The sequence below is a fragment of the Trachinotus anak genome, unplaced genomic scaffold (genome assembly GCF_046630095.1).
Source record: "Trachinotus anak isolate AG129_WGS33_773 ecotype Australia unplaced genomic scaffold, CSIRO_AGI_Tana_v1 ptg000001l, whole genome shotgun sequence".
Lineage (NCBI taxonomy): Eukaryota > Metazoa > Chordata > Actinopteri > Carangiformes > Carangidae > Trachinotus > Trachinotus anak.
In genome coordinates this window covers 684,188-711,392 of record NW_027273852.1, presented here as the reverse complement: position 1 = coordinate 711,392, position 27,205 = coordinate 684,188, and the positions used below count along the sequence as shown (strand labels likewise).

Here is a 27,205-nt window from a genome sequence, read left to right as displayed (position 1 = left end):
ACAAGTGTACGACCAATGAAGAATTAAAGGAAAATAACATGTTCCAGACAAAGCACTCAACCGCACAGACAATAATGCTAATGACACTCCATAGCCTGAAATACCCCCCAGATGAAATGAGATAATGAGAGCAATAAATATGTTACTGAAATACTTTTTTTTATTTTTGAATTATTTAGTGTATAATATATTTGTGTATTTGCAAGGAATGGGAAACAGCCTATTGTATTTCGATTTTCTATTTTAGCACAGGGCTCTGACTGAATATGTGAAGTAAATGTCACTCAGAGTTATAATCGACGATTTAACTCTGAAAGGACAAAGAATCTTGTGCACAGGTGACTTTCAAAATAAAATCAGCCGGTAGGTGATGTCACACTGGGTTGCCACTTGGGGTATCCTTTGGATGAGCGGTGTCCATCCGTCCAGTGGAGTTCAGAGACTTGATGCCAAGGAGCACTGAAAATGTTCTGGTGTTAAATGTTGGCCCAACGCCTCACTAAGACAGTTTATATTGGTTTTTTCTTTCATTTGTCACCTGTATCTTTTCAGTAAACCAAAAAATACAAGAAATCTTCTTATGTTAAATCCTGAGTTTCCAAACACTCGAGTCACCTCTGTTTTTTACTCTCTGTTTCGCAGTTGCTCACCCGTCTTTACGGTGGTCGTGTCCTGAGCTTCCTGAGGCGACAATAAAGATAATGAAAACTGATGATTCCCCATCACAGTGGCTTAGACCTATCATCTACCACGTTCATGTCAAATTCAAAATCAAAACTGAATTCAGCTGTCAACACATCACAGCTGCTGTGATGCTTACAAAGGTCAACAGATCGAAAAGGTCACCTTTCCTAGACTCAGACACATCCAGAGTCAGAGTTAGTGCTGAGTTTAACCTTGGGAAGAGCCAGTTAACGTAAATGCAAGTCTCCTGAGTGAATAATGTGAGGGTGTTAAAAATGCAGCTTACCCTCTGTGTGACACTGTGCTGATTCACACTCTGAAGGGAATATTCTTCACTTTTCTGTCAAGTTTATAGCCCTGTGTTGAGCCTGAGGAACTCATTTGTGATTTCTTGAAGAGAAAATAATGAATATATTTATATATACAGTGGGGTCCAAAAGTCCGACACCAGTTTTCCATTGGGAAAGTGTTCTCAGACCACGCTATATATATACTGTATGTATGTGTGTGTGTGTATGTATATATATGTGTATATGTGTATATATATATATATATATATATATATATATATATATATATATATATATATATATATATATATATATATATATATATATATATATATATATATATATACAGTAAATCCTCCCTGCGTGACGGTTGTAATGTTCAGTTTGTGTGGAAACTGTTTCCGAGAGCTGTTTGGTCATTTTGGAGCAGAATTGCTTTCTACAGGACAGGTATGTTTTTATTATGTTTTCCACCCCATTAAGTTCAGTGAGTGTAGGCTACATAACAGAAACACCTCTCTGGAATTTCTTCCATAAAAAAAAAAAAAAAAAAAAAGAAAGAAAATAATTCATCAAATCTGAAGTGAAACAAGTCTCAAAACATATTTCTGAGGCTGAGTGCTGCAGAGGAATGATTGTCAGATGAGAAGAGAGGGTTTCCATGGCGCTCACTGCACAGTCAGGAAACAGGGATGACCAGAGAATGAACCCCTGTGGTTCTGGATTGGCAACTTGGCCCCAGGAGTAATGTGGGGAAATAGAAATATTTCAACTTAAAGAAATACAAAGTCAAACAGCAGAGTAAGTGAACCATAACACAATCTGCTAACTGCACTTTATATGTGACCGTGACCAAACTCAGGCGAGCAGAACTTTACTTATACAGCACATTTTGTTTCAAGGGGAACACAATTTCACAGAAAAGCAAAGAGCTTTTCAGGGCTAATTAGAACAACAAGTGCAATAAAAAAAAAACCACATACACAACCAAACAATTAATCAAATGAGTTGTAGAAAAGTTTTGTTTTACTTGTGGTTCTCTTTAAATGGTGGTAACATTGTAGAACAGCTGATACACATAATGAACAAGTATAAAAACAACTAGGACCGTAAAAACTATAAGGAGCATCACTGACCTTTGACGTCACCCTTGAACATTCAAAAATCCTGCACCAGAGGATCTGAGAGGTCTGACTCATTTCTCAGATTTTTCTATCAGAGTTACTCTGCAGGGCTTTTTTGGACAATGAGTCCTGTTTTGTAATCAAGTCTGAGCTCACCTGGCAGCTGATGCAGTGATCTGAGGCCAGTCAGATGCAATATTTTCCCTCCTGTTAAAACTATTGCCGTAGCTTTCTTTTTAGAAAGACCAGTGGGGAGGACATTACAGTAATCTACAGATGAATGCATGTTCACGTTTTCTCTGTATTCACTGGAAAAAGGGCTTAAAGTCTCCCAGCCAGTGGTCTGAGCAGGAACAAAGCGAGACAAGTGAAAGTTTTCCCGGCTGCAGAGTCTCAGCCAGTTTACTGGAGCGAGTTGTTTCTATCCATATGGACAATTGAATTAAGGTTGTTATTAGCCTGATAATCAGACTGACTTGCTGTTTCATTTTCACTTAACCTTTCAGTCTGACATTGTGTTCATGTGAGCTCTTTTCAATATAGCAGAGGAACTCATTGTGCCCCGACCAATCAGCAGTGACTCGTGCATCGGTCGATGTCATTTGCTGTTGATATAAACGATTAGCGGCAGCAGCAGCTGTGAGCAACCAACCTCTCCTGTGTTGATTGAAGAAATATGCAGATTTCAGAGTTGTTATTTCTGCCAGTTGACCTGTAATGCTGGGTAGATCAGGTCAGTGTCATGTTCGTGGCCAATTTATTTTTCATTCGCTCTGGCACAGAGAACCAATGAGCCTTTTCTTAATCCCACCTGCAAAATGTTTTTTCCAACAAGGTGTCAATGAGCACAACATGAGACCTGTTTGAATCTCTGAAGGGAAATGAAGTCAGCGGCTCAGAGACTGGGGTTCCCATCCAGAGCTCTGTGGTTATGTTGAGGCAGCAAAAGCAAGTGAAACTTCTAAACTTCTTCTGTATGGAACGAGACCAGGATCTTTTACTCACCTTAATCAAGTGCTGTGAGTGTTTTTAACATAACCACAAATAAGTGCTGTGGTCACTACAAGTTGATTTTTTACTGTCACAATAAAAGGAAAACTTGTTTCCATGAACATAACTCAATAGATTAAATTGTGACCATTTCATAAACTGTTGTGAGAGTGAGTTGGTAGATGACCATGTTTGCCGGAGTCCCACCAAGGCTGGGAACAGCACATTTTCTAACCATCTCCAGCTTCTTTCCTGCTCATGCGTCTCTGAGAGTGAAGTGCCTGAAGGAAAAAGAAGCACTGCAACAGTGAGGCTGCAAAACAGCTGGGTGTTAAGAAACAGCTGTTGTTTTAGGAGGTCATTGATAAGATATGTTCCCACTACTACATATTTATTTCTTAAACTGCATCTCTTTTGCTGTGTTTTCGCCTCCTGTCCACATGACTGCAGAGTTTTCAAGCCCCGAAACGCAGAGTTTTGGAAACATTGCTGCTTCTGTTTTTTCGGGGTTGCATTGTGGTGTGGGAGGGCAAACACACTTTGAAAACATTGATGGTCACTCCCTGACTGGGTCTTATCAGTATCAAGTGTGAAAGTGGTGAAAATAACATGAGGAATGAATTACAAGTGTTACTGACCCTGTTGTCTTTGCAAGCAGCTGTTGTTCAGTGAAATTCTGCCTTTTAATGCTGCAACTGTCTTTGTTTTTCTCATTTGTAGGTTATTCTGCGACTATTCAAATGAGCACAGCTGAGACAATCTGCTTCCTGTTTTCACCGGCTCGGGCATTGCCCAGTGTACAATAACGGTTGTGCATGTATGCGTTTTCAGGCGTGACAGTATGGACGCAGTCGCCTGGAGGGAAATCGTTTTCTTTGTAAAACAAAAACATAGCAGCGCATATGTTGACTCAGGATAAACTTCTGACTTGATCCTGGAAACATCAGACTCGGTTGGCTGGTTGGTTAGTTTGTGGTACAATCATAAATAAGAGCAGCTGAGAACAAACAAACCAACAAGCAACAGATGCCTGTGCGTGTGTTTGGTCCCGATTTTGTGTTTGTTTTGATGTGAGACATGACTAAGGGTGACATTAACTTCCCCACCAGCCAATCAAAAGCAGGTTGAGTTATGAGTCACGTTTCCTCCTGTGTCTGTAAACTATTAAGTGATTTTCTATGTTTGTTTTCAATTTTTAAATCTAAACATCCAAAGGCAGAAGGCAAACCTTCATTTAATATTCAGCTGACAAACATCTCTGTGTTTCTTTGTCTTCTGCTTTGACTTGCTCAGGTAGCTGCTTGGGTAAATGTCAACACTGTGACAAAGGGAGAGAAGAGAGAAGCTCTCTGCGGCTCTCAGTGTATTGCTCAGCTGGGGGTATTTGTTGCCTTTATGAAAAAGCCTGAATCCACAGGAGCAAACAGTGGAATTCACTTACACGCTTAGAATAAAACACGTGTAGCATGCGTGTTAGCCTGGCGCAGTGGAGGCACAGATGTGGAGAGCTTCTATATTTAGTCGAAGTTGAGTAGGTGCGCTGCCAATGTTTTATCAATAATACAAATCCTTGTCGGGTTAGCTTGTCAGCCAGCCGTCTTGCTGCGTGCACACTGGGGGAGAAGCCAGTTAATTCCGCTCCGCTCACATGGAGTTGCAGTTCAGCACGGCCTGGCCGAGGCTGACGTGGAGTATCAGTTAGTGTTTTAACTGGGTCAGGTTGTACATTAAATCTGCTGTAAGCTGCCTCTCCTCACAGTTCTCTGTGGTGTGTGTGTTAACATGTGTGTGTGTGTGAGTGTTGGCAGCAAGCTCCCTGCTCTGCTGAGATTCAGTATATGACATGAGCAAAGGCAGTGTTTGCACCTCTTAGGTATTTCTTTGCTTTTCAATATTATTCATCAGATGTCCAACTCAGTTTTCTCCTCCTGTCTGATTTATTTGTTTATTTATTTATTTACCTCCTGGATCTTATTTTTGAAGTTTTTTTTTTTCATCTTTCTGAGAATATTTTGCTCGTCAAATGTATTTTTTCAGATCTGGGGATGTGGACAAATAAAAGAAGTCAACAGAAATCATTTCAAATAACACAGTGATAAAAAAAAAAAGTGACATTGAATATTTATAGTTTGCTTCTGATGCATGAGTCTCCTCTTAAACCACATTTTGAATATGGACTCATGTCACCTATTCATGCTTTTCACACCTGGAACATCTGGCTGCATGGACACATGTGTGCTCTGCACGTCTGTGGTGTTTTCATTAGTTCATAAGGTGTTGTGTATATTATGGTGCAGATCATTACTGAGGTGTAAAAATGGCTGCTGAACACACAGTGTCATCATTTTAAAATATATGGAATATACTGCAAAGTCCAGTAAGGGCTACTGTTCTGGAACTTTCAGTCATATCACATGATCTTCATCAGGAGACTGAAATCTCCAGGTTCTAGTTTCAGTTTAAGGTCTTCTCATTAATGCTCTGTGTCTTCAGATGCTCTGTAACAGCTGCTAATTAGAAGTTGTGGTCGTTATCTCATTCACTGGAAAAGAAATGTCATCATTTGAGGTGTTTTCACCTTAGTTATATAAGTTAAATAATTAAATAAGTCAAACTGGATATATCTAACTGTGGGACCACTTCTCTTAGTTTTTCTACTGGACTTCATCATACAAATAGTTAAAATAAGTGGTTACGGTCATCATAAGAATCGATCAATAAGATCAAGGTTGTTAAAAGAAAAAAGAAAGAAAAAAAAGACATTTCTATCACCAGGATTATCAGTGATCTAATAATCAAAGTTAACATTTGAATTATTATCATGTTGAAATCTCTGTTACAAGATTCCTCTAAAGCCGCACTTGCTATACTTCATATTTCACGGAGGACTTATTTAAAGCACACATTCATAATCTTCTCCCATTGTCATTTAGTGCTGCACACGCACTAATGTACCATGAAGGATGAGCTATTTAAAAAGCCTAAGTCACAAAGTCTCCGCTTGGTATTTTGAGCAACCTCTTTCAAATGCGTCAAAGCTGAAGCGTTTTGACTGTGTGCAGGTCGGAGCGCTGCAGGCTCCGAGGGGTCCGTGCCAGCTTCTACGTCCCCTCCACAAAACTTGACATCTGCCCGGTGCAGCCCTGCCTCTCAGGGAGTTCGATGGGCCAGAGCCAGTGCGGTGCTATCTCTGCGTCCCCTGTCTCTTATCTCCCACTTTCAGCATCACATGTACTGATGCACTGGTTCCGTGCTCCTGCCCACATGATGGTGTTCTGCCATCGCGAAACTCAGGCTTCAGAGCCCTGTGGGAAGGAAAGGGTTCAAGATCTTTATAAAACTTTTTCTCATACTGAGATTTATTGTATGGCAGTTTGTGATGGAAGGGGCTGCCCACCGTGACCACATCCTGCACAGCTGCTCCGTCCACTGCCCCCTCCCCCTCCCTCCTCCCCCCTCCGACCTGGACCTGGAGCAGTGTGAGGAGCTCTGTTTAAATATTTGATTGGACTTAGAGTCTCTCATTACTCACTTCACTGGACATATGTCTTGGCCTTTTTTATTAATGTCATACACTGTATTGGATTCACTACATTGGTATTGGACCTATTATAATTCTCTTTTTGGGTTATAATCCAATTTTCTGCGACAACTATCTTTTGTGTAATTACAGTTTTTGCTCCTGTGTCTGCTGCAGTCTGATGAGTGTGTTATTGAGATTTTTTTTTTTTTTTTTTTTGGGGGGGGGGGGCTTTTTGTTTGTCTGAGAGACTTTGGGCTGAGATGATGTTTTCGAGTCCTATTTAATATTGAAACATACAAAATAACTTGACTTGGAATATTATATCAAGGCTTGTTTCTTCAAGTTTGTGGTGAAGTGGAATTTCTGACTCGCTGTCGAAACTTGCCTAAGAGGATTAATCCACCAGACCTCTCTCCTTCAGAACAAGTCACCAGCCTTGTCCTCTGGACTCAAACTTCTCGCTGCCAGTGTGTCTCAGTGCTGATTTCTGGCTGATTTGCTTCTAATGATGAGGAACAGGATGAATTAATTTCAGCTGAATGCTGCTGTGAACTTCTGCCTTTTTCTTTCACATTCTTTCATCTGCACTTCTTAAAGAGACGAGTAAGACCAGTAATAAAGCTTAATTTGAAGCCATTCGTTTATGTGTCTATGGTGTTTTACAGTGGAGCTGCCCACTAGATATACTATAATAATACTATTCTATTCTTTTTTATAGGTTTAATTTAATTAATCTGCCGTTTCAAGTTAACTGTGTAATGACATTATGTTTCACAGTATGAATAGTATCCTAAACATGTATTTTCTTGTCAAGATTTAGATTTCTATGAAGTAAAACCACATTTCTGATAAATACAATCATTGCTTAAGGGGAAATTGAAATGGCAGTTGTTTATTTATCTACTTTCCTCCATTATTCAGCACAATATATAATGTGGAGCGCCAGGAGGGACCCATATGAACACATCAAACACCAAGAGAAATGCTGCAGAAAATCCATTTTACGTTATTCCTCAGCTGGAAATAGATTGGAGAAAATTTTATCTTGTCAGCTTTGTTTTGGCTGGGATGGAAATGACAATATTGGGGGGGAAAGGATTTGATTTAAAGCGGATATTCACTCTAAATCATAAAAGTAGGTTCGGTTTTCCAGACTTGAATTAAACAGAGTTGTCCCAGTTGTCACTATTGTGATAAATTCCTTTTTTTTCTTATCTGTGCAGACTGATGCTGGACAACTGCACCAAAGCAAAAAAGTTTTTCTCTCTGTGGATACAGATGTCAGTTTTTTGGGTGTTTTTGACTTGCAGGGCTGAGCAATAAATATAATTAACTAAAAATCTTTGTGAAGACTATCCACTGTTAAATTTGAGTGTGTGTCATCAATTGTGCTCATTTAAAAAATTCAAACACCCGTGTGTGTGTGCAGATGATCTCCAGCAGCATTGCATTCAGTAATCACTCCACTTTTATGGATGCAGGACCTTCATATTTATGCAGACTCTGTGCCCTTTACATCTGTCTCTGAATGTCATTCCTCACAAATTACAGAGGCACGTTCATGATGACTGTGCAATGGTGCAGGGTAACAGGAGGCAACAGAAAACTTTGGGTCCTCATTTATCAAGTGTGTCGACAACCCAGGTTAATCCTGAAAAGAGTGCGTCCTTTTATGAAGTGCTGATTTGAAACTGAACATATTCAAATGTCTACAGGCCAAAATACAATGAGAGTCTCCTCAGTTCTAAAATATTGAGCCAGGACTCATTTGGGAGGAAAGTGGAAGAACTGGAGGTCTAATAAAGACAAAACAGATTTATCCCTCCGCTGAACGGACCCGGCTGTCCCAGTTTTCCATCTTTCAACATTGCATTTCTGAGAGTGATTGATCAATGTGTTTGTTTGCTCTCTTTAAACCATTGATAAACGCTGACAGCTCACAAATCTCCAGAGCTGACACTGTGCTGTAAATTTAATAGCTTAAATGAATAAAAAATGCTTTATAGTATTGGACAGAGGGTAGAGCTTTTGGTGCTTGAAATAAAAAAAAAAATAAAATAAAAAATAAAAAAAATTTTCCTGCTTCCAGTGGAAAGAGCAGAGTCAGCGCCTCAGTCATCAAGCACACACAGAAATAATAAATATGGCCGAACGCGTGTCCACGATCACTTGCACGTCCACACACTTTTGTGCTCTTAAAGGCTGTTGACAGATTGACGTGGGATGTGCACTGCATTGTAAACTCAGGCTTATCCTTCTTCCACTTGTCAGTCTGAAGTTTGACATAATTCAGTAGAAAAAAAAAAAATCTGTTTCACTTGGAGGATGTAAACACAGAGAAACAACAGTAGCTTTTCATCATGTATGGCTTTAATTACAGCTGAAACACATGGTTATTTCTCTCAGTCTGCTTTTTTACTCCAAATGAAATTAATAAATAGCTTGTAGAAAGATAAATAACTGTATAGGTTCTAGTAAATACATTAATGTAATCATTCCAGAAGTCATCTCTAAAAGCTTGCTTTATAATTCTCTTCTCCTCTCTCTCCCTCTCCACAGAAGATGCAGCACTAATGAGCATCCTGCAGCCGCTAGATGAGTGAGGCACAACAAAGAAATCTGAACATCAAGAGTCCACAGTAACAGTAAGACTCCTCACCTGCTCCCTGCAGATGTTATCATTATGTGTCATCATTATAATGCACACGTCTGCGGGTGTGATCAGTGAAAACCACTGTGGGAACAAAGGAGAGCAAATGGCACATGGTAGCACTCGCACATTCAGCTCTGCCACATTATTAAGTCGTGTGTATTCTCCTCAGGCTTCCTTTGCTGTGTGATATAACATAGACGGGAGCGAGATGACATTTTGATGCCATCCTGTTGATCTTTAGAAACATATTTATGCTCGGCAGTGACATTTCTACTTTCTTTTTTTGCGAGCAAACCTTCAAATTCATGCAGTAACTGGTGAATATTACAGCAGAAAACAGACACTTTTTATACTGTTGTACATATTAAAACAGTCAGTTCAAATGAAACCACTTCATAGGAATTTTTTTTCCATTTCAACCCTTCATGTACACATGTCATTTGTCACATATGATATTAGCATTAAAGTTTTTTCTTTAGCTTCATAGCCAACATTCGCATTAACAGATGTTTACTAACCAGTGTAGGAGAAACGTTGTGAATTTAGCATCAAACTTTATTCCTTTAGTCTCCAGTAGTGGAAAGCAACAGCAACATTAACTCTTTTTCTATTACATCTTTTCTTCTTCTGAAGTTAGCACGCTAATCAGCTACCTCCATCCAATAACGACTCACTGTAGCCTCCGATCTGCCCTGAAGACATAGCACTACTCAGAGGACGTAATATAACCTTTTGTCTTGTAAACACAACGATGGCCGAAGCTCTTGTCAAGAGACAGTTCCACCACCTGCCCCTGGCAAGAGAAAACTTACAAATATCCCCTTTAAATAAAATAATATGGCCCCGCTTTAGATCAGTAAATGCAGGAGCTGCTTGTTTCATTGCTGTGCACAATTCCAGATGAGCACTAAAGTTAAAATAAACAATGGATAAAAAATAAAAATGCTAATTGAATCTAACTGAAAAATCTATCTCTGTCATTCTCTCCTAAAGTATAATTAGCTTACATTTTCACACGTAGCACGGTGCATTAACTGTTTATTTATTTAAACCTCTCTCGGTTTAAATGGCAGCGTTAATGCATTAGATAGCTTTACCCCGCAGAGGATGCTTTCCAGTGTTGGACAGCTCCCCCACCCTGTCCATAAAAAAACACGGTAAGCTGAAGCAGCTCCCACTGGCACCTCAGCTTCAGTCATCTCAGGCTGCGTTCAGGACTAAGACGTGTTGGCTGTAATTACAATGACAGAGCTTTCCATCGTCTGCTCTGATAGTCGTCATGCCAAAGTGTTCTGTGTTATTATGACAAACAGCAGCTGTGAGCCGACGTGACCAGATTTAACTGTTTAGTTTATAATTGTTTTAGCTCATATTCAACACATTTCAACAACTTTAATACGGTATTTTTTGTATTGCTTATTTCATCTGTTTTCATACATCTATAATTTTTATGAATGTTAAGTTTGATGTGAGGAAACAGCACTGTTTATGTACAGTGAAATATTTAGGCATAGATCAGCTGCACAAGCATAAGATCTAATGCACAAGAACAAAAGTTATGTTAAAATATGTGTGAATATGTAAATAAACATGCAGCCTGGTTGTGCATGTGCATTTGATTAGTAAATAAGTAATGAAAAAGGAAAACATCACATATCATAGACCCTGTTAGAGCCAAGCTTCCTTCTTTATCTTCCGGTTCACAGCTTTTTGTCAGGGGAAAAAAGTCCAAACCAAAAAGTGCTGCGTGTCCTCTTCAATCTGAGGCATTATTTCAGAGGCACAGTGAGGACAGAGAGTGATGCAGAGGCAGAGAAAAGGAGAGTGGCACGCTGTAATGTTGACGCTTTGATGTTTTCTTGCACTTAGAAAAGCTGTGTTGTAGAAAATGTGATCACAGTCCTTATTTTTTTTTTGGTGGTGGGGGGTGGCAGACGTCAGGAGTAATGTGTCTCTGTAGCAACATCTTGCTCACCATTTAAAAGAGGACAGTTTGTACAGTTGTAGCAGGTTTTTTTTTTTTAATCATGTGAGTCCTGTCTGAACCTCGGTGGACCTTTTGGCTTGTGTGAAGTGTCTTGTCTTCTTCTTATGCACTTTTGAGTCACTGAGAGTAAACAACCCGAAAATCTTTTCATGTGTCATCTGAAAATAGAGCTCGCCAGACTCTCCGAAGTAGTCAGTTACATTCAAAACAGTTACTGACAGTAAAATATGGCTGTGTGTAAATGACTTTTATGTAGAAGCTGGGGAACGTCTTATCATGCAGAAACAGGGGTGTAGATTAGTAGTAAATTATTGAGGTAGATTTGGGTCATAAATGGGCCACTGAAATCCTTCTTTAAGATTTATGAGTGTGTCACATCACTAAAAGTGCCATTTTTATTCTCTGTGAAACAAAACTGCTGAGGCCAGTGTAATGGCTGCATGCTATCATGCTCTGTATTCCACAGTATTGGTTTGTCCTCTTAGTAGATTTGATCTTTTTCTCCCAGAATGACCTTGTTTACTACGTGAAATCTCATTATATTTACACGGAGAGTCAGAAGATGGAGATTAAAGAAGAAATCATTTGCTGGTGTTGGATTTCAGAGGGCGCGCTCGCCACTGCCTGGGGAGCAGTGTACGCGTCCATTCATCATGGCGTCAGACGATGGCTCTAACACATCTGTACAATCTTCATCCAAACACACTGGATGAGCTGCCATGCACCTCCACATATACTGTGCATGGTCAGCTGTTTCCAGAGCTGGAGTCAGGATGTGGTTGGCTTAGTGTAGCATAAAGACTGGAAGCAGGGGGGGGCAGGCGGACAGTTAGCTTAGCTTTGTCCAAAAAAGATGTTTGAAAGTGGACCCAGCATCGCCTGTAAAGCTGACTGATTCATTCGACCCACGCAGTGGCAGAAATGTAAAAACACACTTTGTGGTTTTGGGTTTGAGTCATGTGTTCAAACTGTTTCTTCACAAACAGTTTTACCCATCCAGCAAATAGCTCTGTGCAGCCGTAGCCTGGGCAGCTTGATATGCCAGTGACTGCAGCTTTTAGTTTCTGTACAGGCACAGTGGCATTCATTCTTGCAATATCAATGTGAGGACAAGCTGTGCACAAGCACTGTGCCCAGCTGTAATCTGCCAAGAAATAGTTCCTGCATGTTTTTCAATCCTCTGTGTCACAAAGATAATGAGGCCAAACTCACTCCTTTCACACACATGATAAGATTTAAAAAAACACATGCCATGAAATGTTTTGTTGGGCATACTGTTAAAAATGACAGGAAATAGTTTTAACCTTTTGTTGTTGCCAAGTGAGATTCAAGACTCTCCACTAAACCTTCTTTGAATGAATTTATTTGAACAAATGAATTCATATCCTTGCATATAAGTCTCGATATCACACCAGTGATGGCACCTTTATGACCTATGAGTTTGTGGAATAGTCAGAACAGTCAGACGAGACGTTGTTCCTGCTGCTCAGATACTGTGGTGTCATGATTGTCTCCTCCACTTTTATAACAACATTACATTACTAATGACTTAGTTTACTGAAAAGGCAGTAAGGCATAGGTCAAGCTGATCGTGAAGTTTTGGACTTTGAATGGTCCGTTGCACTGACAGACTGTAAATTCTGAATTAGAAGAGGTCATTAAAGTTCAAAAATTGATTTTTTTTTCCTACGTTCGAAGGATTGTTTAAATTTCGATAAAGAGTGACAGCCCTAATGAGCTGTTCTTACTTTCCTTTACAGTTTAACTCTCAGTCAACAATCCTCTGATTGATGGTGTCTATAGATGCAGTATATTGTAAATCTTAAAGCCTGCTCCCACAGTCCCAAACACACTTTGTTTATAACTCTAGTGCACAATTCTTACACATTGTTCATGGCATGGTTTTCACATGAAAGCTTGTTATGAACAGGGAAGGGGAATAGCTGCTGCCACATGGTAAACATCGTACATCAGAGAGTTTTATGATATATAAAAATGACTGTAAAACAAGTGTCTACACAGAAATCCAAAAGAGGTCAGAACAGACAGAAACATTTTTCATATGGACCATTCACAAGATATATTTCACCCCTCCTGATCCCCTCATCTTGCATCACATATCCTGAGGAGATCTGTCATTTAGCAGAGAATACCAGGGAGCTGCAGTCGCAGACACTTGACAGAAGTGGGATTCTGCCACCAGTGTGTGTTTAAATGACTAAACCACCCACTGAATCTGCCACAGCAACTTTCCCTGTGAAATACTTTTTGAAATCTTAATCTAAGAGCAGCAGGTTTTTATCAAATATGTTCTGAAGACAACTTGGAGTTGGAAACGTCCCTCACCTGTGAACTTCTGTGTGGGTTGTGCAGGTGAGCCGCTGCTTCTTGCCAACGTGCTTTCACTGAAATAGTTTTTACTTCTCTTTATTTCCTCCCTCATTACTTTCCATCCTCAGGAATCATATCAACATCTTTTTCCATTATGATGTGGCAGAATGTCTTTTCTCCCCAGACCATCTGATTTTGTCATTACCGTTTTTTACAGCATGTTATAAAGTATGTGCAGGTTGCTTTAGTCCTTTAACTGCATAACATCAAGATTGCTAATTCAAGAATACTGTACTAGAAGCTCACATTCTTCCATACAGTGACCTGATGCCGTCACCCTGTGTACAATCTGTCTCTAATAGCAACTTAAAACAACACATTTCTCAGACGTCGTCCAGATTGGATTGCACAGGTAGAGAGAAGCAGTATTTGCTTGCAGTTTGGAGATAACTGTTTATATGGATTGTATCTGCTCTTGCACAGAAAAGCATGAATTACTGTTGCTGATCCCTGTTGGGATGCTAATTATTATTACTTCAAATTGCAACTCTACCGCAAACACAACCGAACCAAACGCTCCTCTTTCTCCTGGTATAGGTGTGTCACAGCATGAGCCATAACACTTCACATTCAGCCTCTCGACATAATACTCACTTGCTCATTGCCATTTTAAAACACTTAGATGATAGATGTGTGCGTGTGATTGTATCTATAGCACAACATGTGTGTCCTGTCCATAGGTGGTCCCTGTACACATAGTGTGAGATAAGAGTCGGACCACAGCTGTGGCCGTTCATTGATCCAACATTACATTGTATCTTAAGTAAAATCTAAGTCACCTCAGCTCTGATTTCAACAGAACCTGGAGGGATGAAGCATCTTTGGACTCAGTTCCACCGTTTAAAAGATACGCTGATTGGCTTATGAAGGGCACCATGAGAAAAGGTCAAAATTTCTAACTCAGACATTGTGTATCATAACTGAAATGATGCACAGTGTTTTAATGTTACACAACTACTGAATGTAATTTGGAGGGATAATGAGCTTCAGCTCTGTGTTGACCTTTACACTGGTTGGCCTCAAGGGTTTGATGCTATAAAAATGAAATGTGTGATTAAAATAAAATACACAGTTACTCAAAGTAGTTTTGTCTATGAATAACTGCATTTACTCTATAAACAATGAAATGAACATGTTGACATTCAAAGCTTGTGAAAACTTGGTCGTGATCTTTCAGGAATTGAGAACTTAGGCCAAAAGAAAATATCATAGAAAGCCTCTATGGTCTTGATGTAGAGGTTAACCAATAAATAATAAATTGATCTGTGAATTAGTGAAGTAAATCTGTTTCATATTCACAGTTTTTTGAAAATACTGGCCTGTCTAGTGCAAGTACCTCAGAAACAATATGAATCACTCACTTCCGGGACTCTCATTTTAGCCGCTAAGCATCAGTTTGGTCAGCTGAAATGACTACTGTTCAGTTCCCAGAAAAGGAAACATGACCAAAGTATTGATATTTGAAAAGTTAGAGAACATGTTCTGAGTCGATCTCTTAGGCTTCACACTGATTTTAAGATTTGACTGAAGTTACTAGCTGTAAGAACTTAGTTCTGTCTCACAGCTCTATACAAACAAATGGCCTCAGTCAGCGAGCACAAACCGCCCAGGCCTTGAACCATCAGATGTGCCTCCATGGTTCTGATCTATTGACTGAAGTGAACTGTGGGAGGATTTGAAGAAAAGATGACGTGAATTCAGAAGCTCTCAGTGTATCTGGTAGATCACATTTTTTAAGAAAACACTACATGGTGGTTTTCTGTTACTACAAAAACATGTTTCTATTCTTCTGAACAGAAAATATATCTAACGAACACCAGTAGAAACCTGTTCACTGCTGAAATGTTTCCCTAAGCTATGGTAAATTTCACAATAAGGACAACCTGAACTCTCTGTATAATTGTACTTGAGGTCAATTGCATTTGAAGAACTTCAATAACACGTGGTGGAGTGTTATTTCTATGTTATTTCTGATCTACGATGTTGAGCTACAACTAACATACAGTGGCTCACAGCAGTATTGACAGGTTCATTCAGTAAAAAAAGCCATGAACTCTCCTGATTTAAGCATTAAAAAATGTATTATGTCTGTTTTCATCACAACAGGTATTGAAATGGTTACATTTTCTCTGGAACCCCAAATATAAAGACACATGCAATTACTGTATGTGCTGAGCAAATTTTATGCTATGGAGAAGATTTTTAAAGGCTTTTCTACTTTGGCCTTGAGAGATCAACGCACTGCAACTTAAGAAAACACATGCACATACACAAAACACAAGCAAACACATGAAAAGAAAAAACATCTTCAACTAATTAACAACACAAGTGCAGCACTTAAGAAAAATGCTACAACACAACCAATAGGCTATAGAAATGGTAGCAGGAGACAGGTTAACACATTTATATATCTGAATCATGCAATCAAATGTTTTATTTAACATATACAACTTCAGTAACTTCATGAGTCACCATGGCAACTACAATGGTGTCCCAACTACAGTTCTTTGTAGTTTTCTTTGTAGCTTTTCTGTATTTGGTTTTGTTTTCTGTATTTGCAGATTAATGAAATAACAAAAGTGGATTGGATTTTTTTTTTTAATTAGTATTTAAAACATAATTCATGCTTGCATTCATTTTCACTTTTACCTGTGCTTGAACCCAGGACTTAATATGAATAATATATTTTTATTTTCAAACCATTACACATAATTTTTGCAGGTTACCGACTGGATACCCAACTCTGGGCATGTCATGTATATCTGCTATTCATTTTAGCTTTATTTTGAAATTCTGAGAAAAAGCTGGTAAATGCTCCATTTACAATGTCCATAAGTTAGTGATAAAGTTAGTGACTAGCACTGGTTGTGGACAGATAACAACCGAAAGACGCTAAAACATTCAGTTAACAGCAAAACTGCAGAGTTGTGCTGATAATTCTCAGTTGATCCATTGGTTAATTTAGCTTTGTAAAAATAAACGTCATCAAATAAATGTATCAGTCAAGTTTTGAGTAATCTATACAGTTAATTTATGACGCACATTAATCTTCCTACAGAAAATACGGTTCAGTGGGTTTATCAGTGTAAAGGTTTCACATCTCTTTTACTAATGACACAGAATAAATCAGCTGAGAACCAAATTGAATGCCTGCACTTCAGGGCTGGCAGCAACTTTACAGGCAGATGGGGCTTTTTTGTTCCTCAGCATGGAGTGAAATTTGTCTTTTGCACATTCCTGCTGCAGAGAGACTACAGGTGAATAAAGAAGAGTGGAATTCCAGTTAATTTATTCACGCCAATAGTACAGCATGAGAGCAGAGACAACATGACCTTTTGAGCTGTCAAGAGCAAGTGTTTAGCTCCACAGTGACAAGAGGAACATTAACAGTGGACACCCTCCAGCTTGCATGGCGTGTCTCTTTTAATTACCCTCCAAGAGTGGATTCAGCAAAAAAAAAGAAAAAAGAAAAAAAAGAAAAAATTAGTTCATGACCTTTTCAGTTTTCCTGTTCTACAGTTTGCAGGTAAATTCCTTTTAAAGATAAAAATGAATATTAATGCATTTTAAAGGGATAGTTCAGGTTATTTAGCATGCTGCCAGTTTGGAGGCTGAAAGAATCACGGCACACTAGCAGAGCGATGTGCTACTGTGCACGGGGCCCAGCAGGAAAAACTTGTTACAGACACTTTTTAAAGAAGCCCACTCAATCAATCCAATATCAGTTGAAATGTTCTAGTTCCTGATGTTTGACGTATTATAACTAGTTAATCAGGAAAATAATTGGCAGATTAACTGATGATGAAAATTCTTGTAGTGATAATTGTCAGCGGTTTGTTTTTTACAGTTCCATATTAAACTGTTCATGTAAGAAGTTCCTTCTAATTCTTTATAGAGATGTGATGTCAGGACTTTGCCCATAAGGCTTCAACAGCAGGCAGCTGACATTCGTAAATAATGAATGCTATTTACTGCTGTGAAGTTAGTGAACTTAAATGCTTCCATGGAGCCCAGGAGGGACGGCTGCAGTAGATTGCACATACACTATTCTCCTACGACTGTTGCCCAGGGGAACATGGATGAGCTTTGTGAGGAGAAAATCATAGCTGCAGTGAGGACACACTGCCAAACTCACATAGCTGAGATAAGCCTATTATATATTTACCCAGTTACTTTACCTTGACTTTTTGTCCTGAAATACTTTATAGGCTAAGTAAAGCATCACTGTTTAAAGTTTGATATTCATTCAGATTCACAGCTCACCTGGAGAACATAAGTCAGTTAGCTGGTGCATCACTTTGGTCCAGACTCAAGTATCTCGACCAGGATCGGATGGTTTGCCATCTTACATTTTGTACAGACATTCATGGGGCTCAGGGGATGAATCCTAAACACCTTGTTGTTCCCCTTTACTTAAAGTGAAACCAGCAGGATGATGTTTGAGGTTTTACAGAAATGCAAAAACAACTACTGGATTGGTTCAAATATCACATATATATCACGTTCACATATCACATTTACATACCCCACCCCCACCCCTACTGTTTGTGTAGTGCTAACCACAGCCTCACAGAGCCAACAGAACGGCTTTGGATTGTCCTGTGTAGTATTTATCTTAAATACATAACTCTTTGTTTATGCTGCATGTGATTGGCAGATACAAATCCTACAGATTTATGTAACTACAGGCTTTGTGCGAGCACTTACTCAGGGATTGCAGTGCTTGTTGTCTTATTACAAAAACCTAGTCTGTGTTGACATTGGTTCATGTCAGAGGATTGTGCTTCTGAAGCTCTTAAGTCCGGTTTATGAAACAAAGGGTCCGAATCAAAATGAATTAAAATAAATGTAAAGAACTGCTGGGTTCATGTATTAACAAAAAAGTTTGACAATATTAATTTTTTTATTTTGCCAGGCTTCAAATCAAAGGTTGAATATAAATCATTTCATAATAACATTTCTCGAGTTAATATTGTCGAGATTTTGCCATGTGCGGTAGCAGTGGATGGGAATGACTTGCTTTCAGTCTTCAGCCATAGTCGTCATCATTTCTTGGCACAGCAAGCAGTTCAGGGATGCTCACTCGCCTCGCCGACTGAAAATACACGGCAGGTATCAGACGCTGCACAAATCATGAGGAGGCTGCAAATCTCAATGAAAATCCTCTGAGATGCTTCTCATTGAGATGCACATTCCTGCTTCTCCACCCACTCCACACTCCCACAAACACACACACACACACACACACACACTCATACATCCCAAGTGAGAAATAAAACAATTGGACTCTGCGTTGAATCTTCTGTGTATTTATTTGTTAGTTTGTCTACTATATTGTCCGACTTGATTTTTCTCCTTCTGCATTTTACTCTACATGAGCATGAAGTCAGGAGCTGTAGCCTAGTTACTAAACAAAGTCTGAAAAGATGACTCATTGGTATTGTTTTCAACTGTTGACCTAGATGCATTCGAGTTGTTGTTTTTGTTGTGCTTCTTTGTTGCTGTTTTGAATGTCAGAAAATGGATAGGTTTTATTTTTTGCACTGTAGAAGAAGCAGCCATGCATTTAGGTAATGTATATACACACAAATACAGACATATCTCATCAAATATAACTTCAGTTTTTTCTTACTTCATCTGTAAAATGAAGCATTTTTTCCCTTTACTTTTTTACCCAGTGTAGTTTAGAGTGTGTGTGTGTGTGTGTGTGTGTGTGTGTGTGTGTGTGTGTGTGTGTAGCATAAAGGGCCCCACTTTCCCAGAAAGGGTCTGGGCCAGCCACTTTCCTTACACCACCACAGCTGTTCATACAAAACGCAAACATGAAATGATACAGGGCAGAGCGAGGAAAAACCCTAGAAAAATAAAGTGTGAACAGCCCAAACCCTGAGACCCCTCCCTGTTTCAGACGCTGTCTCAGGCAGAAACCATAAATTCTGCTGGCCGGCAGGAAAACACACCACCACCCGAGGCCCTGACCAAGCTCAACCTCTAACCAGATACTTTTACAAGAACAAGAACAAGAGGTGCTCTGGTTTGCTTAGAGTGTCCTTTGTAAATTAGCTGGCAAGTGTTTGTGACCTTTGGTTTGTCTCTAAAAAAAAATGATCACACACACACACACACACACACACACATTTTACTACAGCTCTTTAAAGCTCGTGTACAAAATACACAATGCACTTGGCTCATGTTTATTCTGATGCACTCATGATTTAAAGTGCTGTAGGTCTAAAGTATGCTCATTATGTTTGGATGAATGTCTCCATTGTTGGGAAACCCGCTAAAGCCCAATATTTAAAATTCCACTTCAGCTCTAAAAACCACAGACAGCTGTGCATCTCCAACATTTCTACTTCCTCTTCATCCTCTCTTCACTTTTCTCCTAAATGTGTTCCTCTGTATTGTCTTTCTTTGTCGAAAATATGCATACACTCATGTTTTTAACTCTTTTTTTGAACTCTTAATTAAGGGGTCAGTTCCCCCATCCTGAAGTAGTCGTACTTCACTGAGACACTCAACAGGCTGTGAAGGATATAGAGTCAGACAGAGAGTTTCCTGATTAGACTCCAGGGAGAAAACATTTGCTTGTAGTTTCAGATGCAGATACAGTAGGCAGGCTGTCATTGAACAGTTCATCTCTGTGTGATTTAAAAAAAGCACAATGAAGTGTCAGATTTTAAAGCGGTGTAACACACACACTTACACACTTTTCAGCCTTCACTGTTTCTGGAGTGCAGTGGAACAGGAAAGGGTGTTATTAAGTTGACATAATCTCATAGGGAGGCTTCCAGGGCTTTGTGTTGGCGAGGCTGTGTGACTTTTACTTCATAACGTTTGGGCCATGCTGCTGTTTTGATCGATGCCAAGATGCTGACCTCAGGCCGTTGCCAGTGCACACAGTGTGATGATGAATCACACACTGCAGCAGACGGGTCAGACTGCAACCTCTGGCACGTTGGCTTTTATAGGTCATCTCTGGTATTTCCACGGCACATCGCAGAGGAACACTTCCTGTCGAAAGGGCTCTCTTTTTTGCACATGCTAAACTCCTAAAGAATCCACTTTGGACAAACTGTGGGCGGAGGAAGTTGGGTTTGAATGTCAAGTATCATGTGTCTGGGCGAAAGCTTCTTGTTGAGTTTGCAAACCCCATCATCTCTCCTCACTGCAGTCCTTAGTATACCACCATCTGGCCCGCAGCTGAAAACTATTAAGATCTGCTAGAACTTCCTCCTCACTATTCCTCCCCAGTTTGAAGGCAAGTAAGTAGCTTTTTATCTCAGCTCTGTTGTTGTTTGCATGTTTCTCTCCGTAGATCTTTTACTTTTTTTTTTTTCTTTTTCTTCTCCCTGTTAAAGGGTAAGAGTGCTTTTTCTTGATAAGCTATGTCAGGGTGCTGTATTTGATCCACAGGAGCTAAAGTTGCCAGGCTGTGAGAGAGCAAGCCTGGTTTTTAGATCAGACACCAAGACACCACAGTCGATTCAGCTGAGGAATCCTGGGACTAAATTCATAAAAAGATTGTAGTTGCGTTGTGTTATGTGCTGCGCTCATCGAGCGAGATTCCTCAGCCGGGCTGAGAGCAAAGTGAAGAAAACAAAGGATCTTTGTTGATTTTCTTTTCTGAGGCATTATGTTAGGACCACAGTGCACGGTCTGCTTCTATCCCATGTTAAAAGCCTGCTGCCTTTTTAGTGCATATGGGTCAGATTAGTGTGTGGCTGAGAGGCATTTTTAAATGGGACATTAACTTTGCTTTCTTTCTGTCCTTTTTTCTTCCCTCTTTTTTTAAATAAGCCTTTTTTAAACATGAACTTTTGTCAAACTTCCTCATTAGGATTCATTCTCTTTTTTAGAAGTTGTTTGGGTTTAGGAGTCAACTTCAGGGTTAAAGTAGGTTGCGCTCGTTTCCACAGAGAGTCTCTCCCGAGCTAAATTCCAAATGTTTGAGTCAGTGAAGGTGAATTGTCAGACTCTGGACATGGTTATTGTCGTGCGTTTTGGATGATGTTTCAAGTAAGTGAAGTGCTGGTTTGTTTTTTTCCCCTATTTTTTTCTAAAACTTCAGAAACACAATTCAGACGTCACATTATGTAAATGTAATGGGTTATATGTGTATATGTATATACCTAAAGGGGAAGTGTTTAATTTTTTCATTTTCTTTTTTAAAGTTTTTTTTCTCATTTTGTGTTTGTGTAGTTCAGTATCTTGTTGAGTGTTAGTATACTGTGATTGCATTTTGTGGTTTTAAACCATTTAATTGTGCTTTGTGTGTCCTTTTATGTTTGTTATTAGACCTAATTATGTACCATTCATAATAACGGGGGATACAAGTGATGTTAAGTGATCTGAGTGTATTGTATCCTGTTGTTGAGCAGCTCTATGTGAATGTGTACTTGTATACACACACACACACACACACACACACACACACACACACACACACACACACACACACACACACACACTCACTCACTCACTCACTCCTCTGCTGAGGAACTGAGCAGACGTAACCTGGTGCTTCCTTCACAGTGGGTAAACATCGAAAGGAGACAGAGGAAGTTTGCAGCTCAGTGTTAAACATGTGTGTGTGCGTGTGTGTGCGTGTGTGTGCGTGTGTGTGTGTGTGTGTTTGTGTCTTGGGGTCGGCACTTCTCCCTGGGGTTGGTGGGGGTTGAATCATAAGACAGGAAGCGATTAAAACGGTCTGAACACTGCAGCTGTCAATCAACGTGAGTGACATCAAAGTTAGGTGTCAGGTGTTACATCACAGGAGTGTCTGTGTCAGCTGCCAGACCTTTCTGCTGCCGAGGCCAAACCTAGGCCGGTCCTCCAGCTTTGCTTCACGACGTAAACCTCTTAATGGTGATTTTTTTTAGGAAAAATCCATGTTTTTTCTGGTGATTCAGTATTGGCGATAAGAAGCCTGTCCTTTGTTTGTCGTCACCCATTTCCCTCTGAGAATCCCAGCATGCCCCACAGTGCTTTTTCAAAACACTCAAACACAACACTCCAGCAGGAGCTTATTTTAAAAAATTTAAATAGCTGCATTTAGCGGGTGTACCTGAGAGGTGTACAACCCTTAGAGTGCTTTTTTTTAATGTTCATGATGGAAATGAAGAGAGGCTATCCAAATCCCCTCCACACTTCCTGTCACAAAAGATCCACACTGACATGCCTCCCTCTCCCTAGATTTGATTCAAAAACAGAACTTTTTGGTGATGTTTATATAAAAGCCAGAAACCATTAAAGGGAAGCTGTCCTCAGCTAATGCTCTTTTGCAGCAAAAAAAAAAAAACATTCAAGTGAATGGGAAAGTGGTCTCAGACATTTGGACCCATCTGCATATCTAACTTCCTTTGAGGATGAAAGCAACAGTGCACTTAAATCCAAAACAGTTGCTTCTCTAAAACACTGCAGCTCAGTACCAAGGTACTGCCAAGCTCTTCATTTGGCAGTCCAGATACTGCAGAAGAGTTTGGTGCTGAGATCTGCTGAATCCACTCTCCTTGTCTTTGGTGAAATGTAAACAACACAAGTGTCCTTCTTACCCATCTGCCCATGCAACGCTTTCAGCAGCAGCAGCACGTTGACCTGACCGGTAAATAAGAAACACAAGTTGTCTTTTTTTCAGCAGTGGAGATATTCTGTTTTGGCAGACTGAGGAATGTCCCAGTCCCCACCCTGAAGCTTGTTCCATTTAGATTTTCTCCAGCCCTTTCCCGAGTCTGTTGTTGCAGCAAAATATCCCCTTACACTGAGAAACCCACAGACATGCATTGTAGTTGTAGCCGCAGACTACATTGCTCTGAGTTACATGCAATTCCTCATGATATCATCATTATATTTGTGCCTTGTTATGTGTAATGTACAGGTCAGGGCTTTTCATTTTTCAGTTCAAGGAGACAGTTGTTTATCGCTGCAGAGTCTTTAATCCAAATTCAGAAATAAGTGGAGCTCTGTCTTTAAGGATGGTTTGTTGTTGTCACCAGCTCCTTGCAGCAGAGATAAAGATATCAGACTCACCATCACTTCATAGTGGCACCTCACTGCCACTCAGTCCAGACTAATGAAGCATTAACCTTCTATATTATCTGTTAACAGATATTTCAGTTTTGACCTTGTTTCTCAGCCTTGTGGACTCTTGTTTGATGAGGCCTTTTACACAAGTGTATTTTCTGAATAGTGTCATTTATGTTTAACCCGTATCTAATGTTAGTTGTAGTGGCAGGTGAAGAAACAGGCAGCAGCAGTGTGCATGGAAGGCTGCAGCACCAGCCGTCTAACACTCTTTAAAAGGCAGTTTTATCAAAGAAATCCAATATATTTGATAATTAAGTCATTTATATTTTTTACTGCAGCTACAACAAGCAGACGTCACTGAGGTAGTAAATACTAACATGGGGATGATCCCTGGTAGAGGTCTTCTTCTGACCCGGTTGGGCTGGGTCCAAAGTATATTCAGTCAACTGTATGGTATCATTGTGTTGCTCCAGGTCTCAGTTCTGTGCATCAATATGTGTAAGACCTGAGTAAATAGTGAGGTCTGATCACATGGTGTGTAAAAATCTATCACAAGAGAAACGTGTGTTTTCTGGTGTAAGATGAAGACTGTGAAATCTAATGACTCGTCGCTCATCATGATACTGAATCCGTTCAGTTCCACTGCGTTTTGGATCAGGTCTAATTATCCATAAGTGTTTGAATCAAGTCTCTAGGGCCACTTTTGGATGAGGCTTTGTTTTTTTTGTTTTTCTATTATTATTAATTTATTCAAGTGTGTTTCATATCAGATCCAACATTTTGAACCCATGAAGACCTCTAATCCATGACTGCCTTTGTGTGAAGCTGTGGTGATTTGAAATAAATAGCCATATGATGTGATTAATCTCTTTGATTTAATCAGGATATTAATTGCAGAAATACCTCTTCACTACAGAGTCTTTTGCCATAAAAAGAAAAGAACATTTTTATCCGTCTGCCTAGACCCAGTGGATCCTCCAGGATGTTCATGTAGAAAGCTAATATAGTTTTTTTATGAACAAAGGAATGTTTCTAAAATTAAAGCAGGTTGTTGGGGGAATAACACATGTTGGCAGTTTGGTTCTAAGGTATGAGCAAGATGGGGTTTTTTTTTCCCCCATTTACCAAAAAATGTATAATGACTCACACTTCCCGTGATAAATGGAAAATGCTAGAGATGGAAAAATTCAATTCATTTTCTAAATTGCCTGGGCACAAGTTAATTTGTTTGCAAAGGCAAAGATTGAAATAGCTGTAATGGAGTAGGTCTTGCATATTTTCCCACAGTAAAAGAGGAATATTGATCGCGCAGCGCATTGACCGCTACCTCGTCCTGGACACATCGTCCTTGCAGTCCACAAGCTTGCTCAACTCTCTTTGGGAATTGATGCAAAGGCCTGAAACCAGTCAAAGCAAAAGAGTCACACTTTGGAGACATGGTGGAGGTGGACATTTACATTTGTAAAAGAGATTGCTGCCTTTTCTGTAACGAAGCACAGTGTGGCTCTACTGTACCAGTTTATGTGTAAGGGCAAGTCAAGGCTACGCTGCTGCTGCTGCAGCAAGGAGAAGAAAACCCACCACATTCATCTCTCACTTTATCCCCACTATGCCAGTACAAGCAGATTAATAATGTACATTAGTGTTGTTATTGTGTGAGACCATTTTATTACTGTCATAAATCTGGAGATGATCAGTAACAACACACTGAAGTTCAACGCTGGCATCTGCTGTGGTGACTAAACTTTATGGAAATGGATTAAAGGTCCCATGTTTTAGACTTTCACAGTGTTTTATTTGAAGTGTTGATATCCATAAGAAGATACATTTGTGGTTTTAAGTGAGAAAAACCCTGTCACTGTAGTTTTACATCTCCTCTCTCCAGCTTCTCTCGGGAGCTCTAGCAACAACAGGTCATTGAGCCAATCAGAAGATCAATCCTCTGATTGGCGGACTGTTTTCTGAGTGATCGAATAAAAATATAGCAGATTTCAGGTAAACACTCTAAATTCTGCAAGGTTGCATTGTGGGTCCAGGTTGGGGCAGGGCTGAGAGCAATGACTGCTTTGTTGTGACATCACAAAGTTACAGAAGTCCTGAAGGCTTGTTTTAAGGCTCAGTTTCTGAATACAGGCTGTGTGCATTTCTCTGTGGACTGAGGCTTTGATACTTTCACAGTATTAATATAGAACCTAGATCTGCCTTATAATCAGAAAACACATGGAAATCTGACATTATGGGATCTTTAAGTTGTGTACCATGTAAATGTGTGTGTGTGTGTACCGGTGGATTGAACACACAGCGCTCAGACAGACACAATTGCCCCAGCTCTTCTGGAAAGATGAGAACATAATGACACTTCATGTAAAAGAGGATGGTGAACAATGTTACTGTGCAACATGATTTCTTGCCTGTGATAGAAATCACCGTCCTGTGCTATAGAGCAGTGAGGACTTTATTATCAACCCTGCAAGGTCAGGAGTACAGACTCCACAGATGATGAGTGTGATGTTGCCCAGAGGTAAACAAAAGGTAATTCAGGAGGACTCAGACTTAAATTCAAACGTCTTCTGACAGCTTAAATATTGCCTCACTCCCTGAAGAAATCTTCACACTGTTTGTTTTCAGACACTTTCTGCCTTTTTGAGTAGTCTTGGGGTCAAAGCCATATTTATCTCCCTTCTTCTTCTGCTGCTTTTCTAGGTGGAATATTGGCAGCAACTCAGGAGGGACCTCAGAGACACACATTTTCCACTATGAACCGCGCCTTCAACAGGAAAAAAGGTGAGCAAAAATAACTAACGCTCCACCTCAAGTCTGTGGAATTTAGCTCAGCCTGTTTTAGGTACAACAGTGAGGAGCACTGTTGTTTCTGTCTGTTTGGCCACTCTTTGCTGGGCCTGTTATTGCTGAACATCCTCAGCACACTAAAAAAACCTTTTTGAAAACTATTTTAAAATGTTTTACTCTGAAATAAAATGCCATAAAATGAATTTCTCTACATGTGAAGTGAAATTAAGTGTTTTTGATTTAGTCATCACTCATAAGACACTAAATAAATATAGACTGTAAAAAAACAAAGTCAATGCTTTAATTCAGTGGTCAGCAACTCGGCGGCCATGGGCCAAATCTGGCCCACCAGCACTAATGACAGGCCTGTCAGATTGCTTCAATAATCCCTTTTTTTTTTAATTTTACATTATCAGACTGAGAGTCCCACATTTAGCTATAATGTGCAAATAGAGAATCTAGGCACTGTAGTCAGTGCACATTGCCTAGATCTCTGTTGTGGCAGCAACAGTTACCTACAGAATCACTTCCTCTTTGTGATTTTGCCTACAAAATAAAAGTTTGCTGTTTTTTTTAGCAGTATTTTATTTTAAATTATTATGAGCTTTTACTCTGAAAGTTTGTGGCAGGAAGTTTCAAAGGTTCTGTTGCTTGCTTGACAGACCTCTCTAATAATTTAAGAATTTAGAAACAATGGATTAGTGTGATCGTAGTATATTATGTACTAGGCCTTTTAATTTGATATAT

At 39.6% G+C, this 27,205-nt stretch overlaps 1 protein-coding gene across 9 annotated transcripts in view; it reads left to right on the top strand.

Annotated features, from left to right (window-relative positions):
- gulp1a (GULP PTB domain containing engulfment adaptor 1a) overlaps positions 1-27,205 on the top strand; it is an 80,376-nt gene that overhangs the window by 24,980 nt on the left and 28,191 nt on the right. For 2 of the 9 annotated variants that reach the window (XM_071483642.1, XM_071482958.1), the window contains exons 2-3: positions 9,171-9,256; positions 26,372-26,452. In XM_071483642.1, the coding sequence (XP_071339743.1) occupies positions 26,425-26,452 (28 nt within the window). In that variant the 5' untranslated portion in view covers positions 9,171-9,256; positions 26,372-26,424. Of the gene's footprint in view, positions 1-9,170; positions 9,257-20,768; positions 20,908-21,598; positions 21,662-26,371; positions 26,453-27,205 lie in introns of those variants that run through there. The other 7 variants (XM_071483729.1, XM_071483135.1, XM_071483044.1 and 4 more) reach the window with 6 other exon arrangements.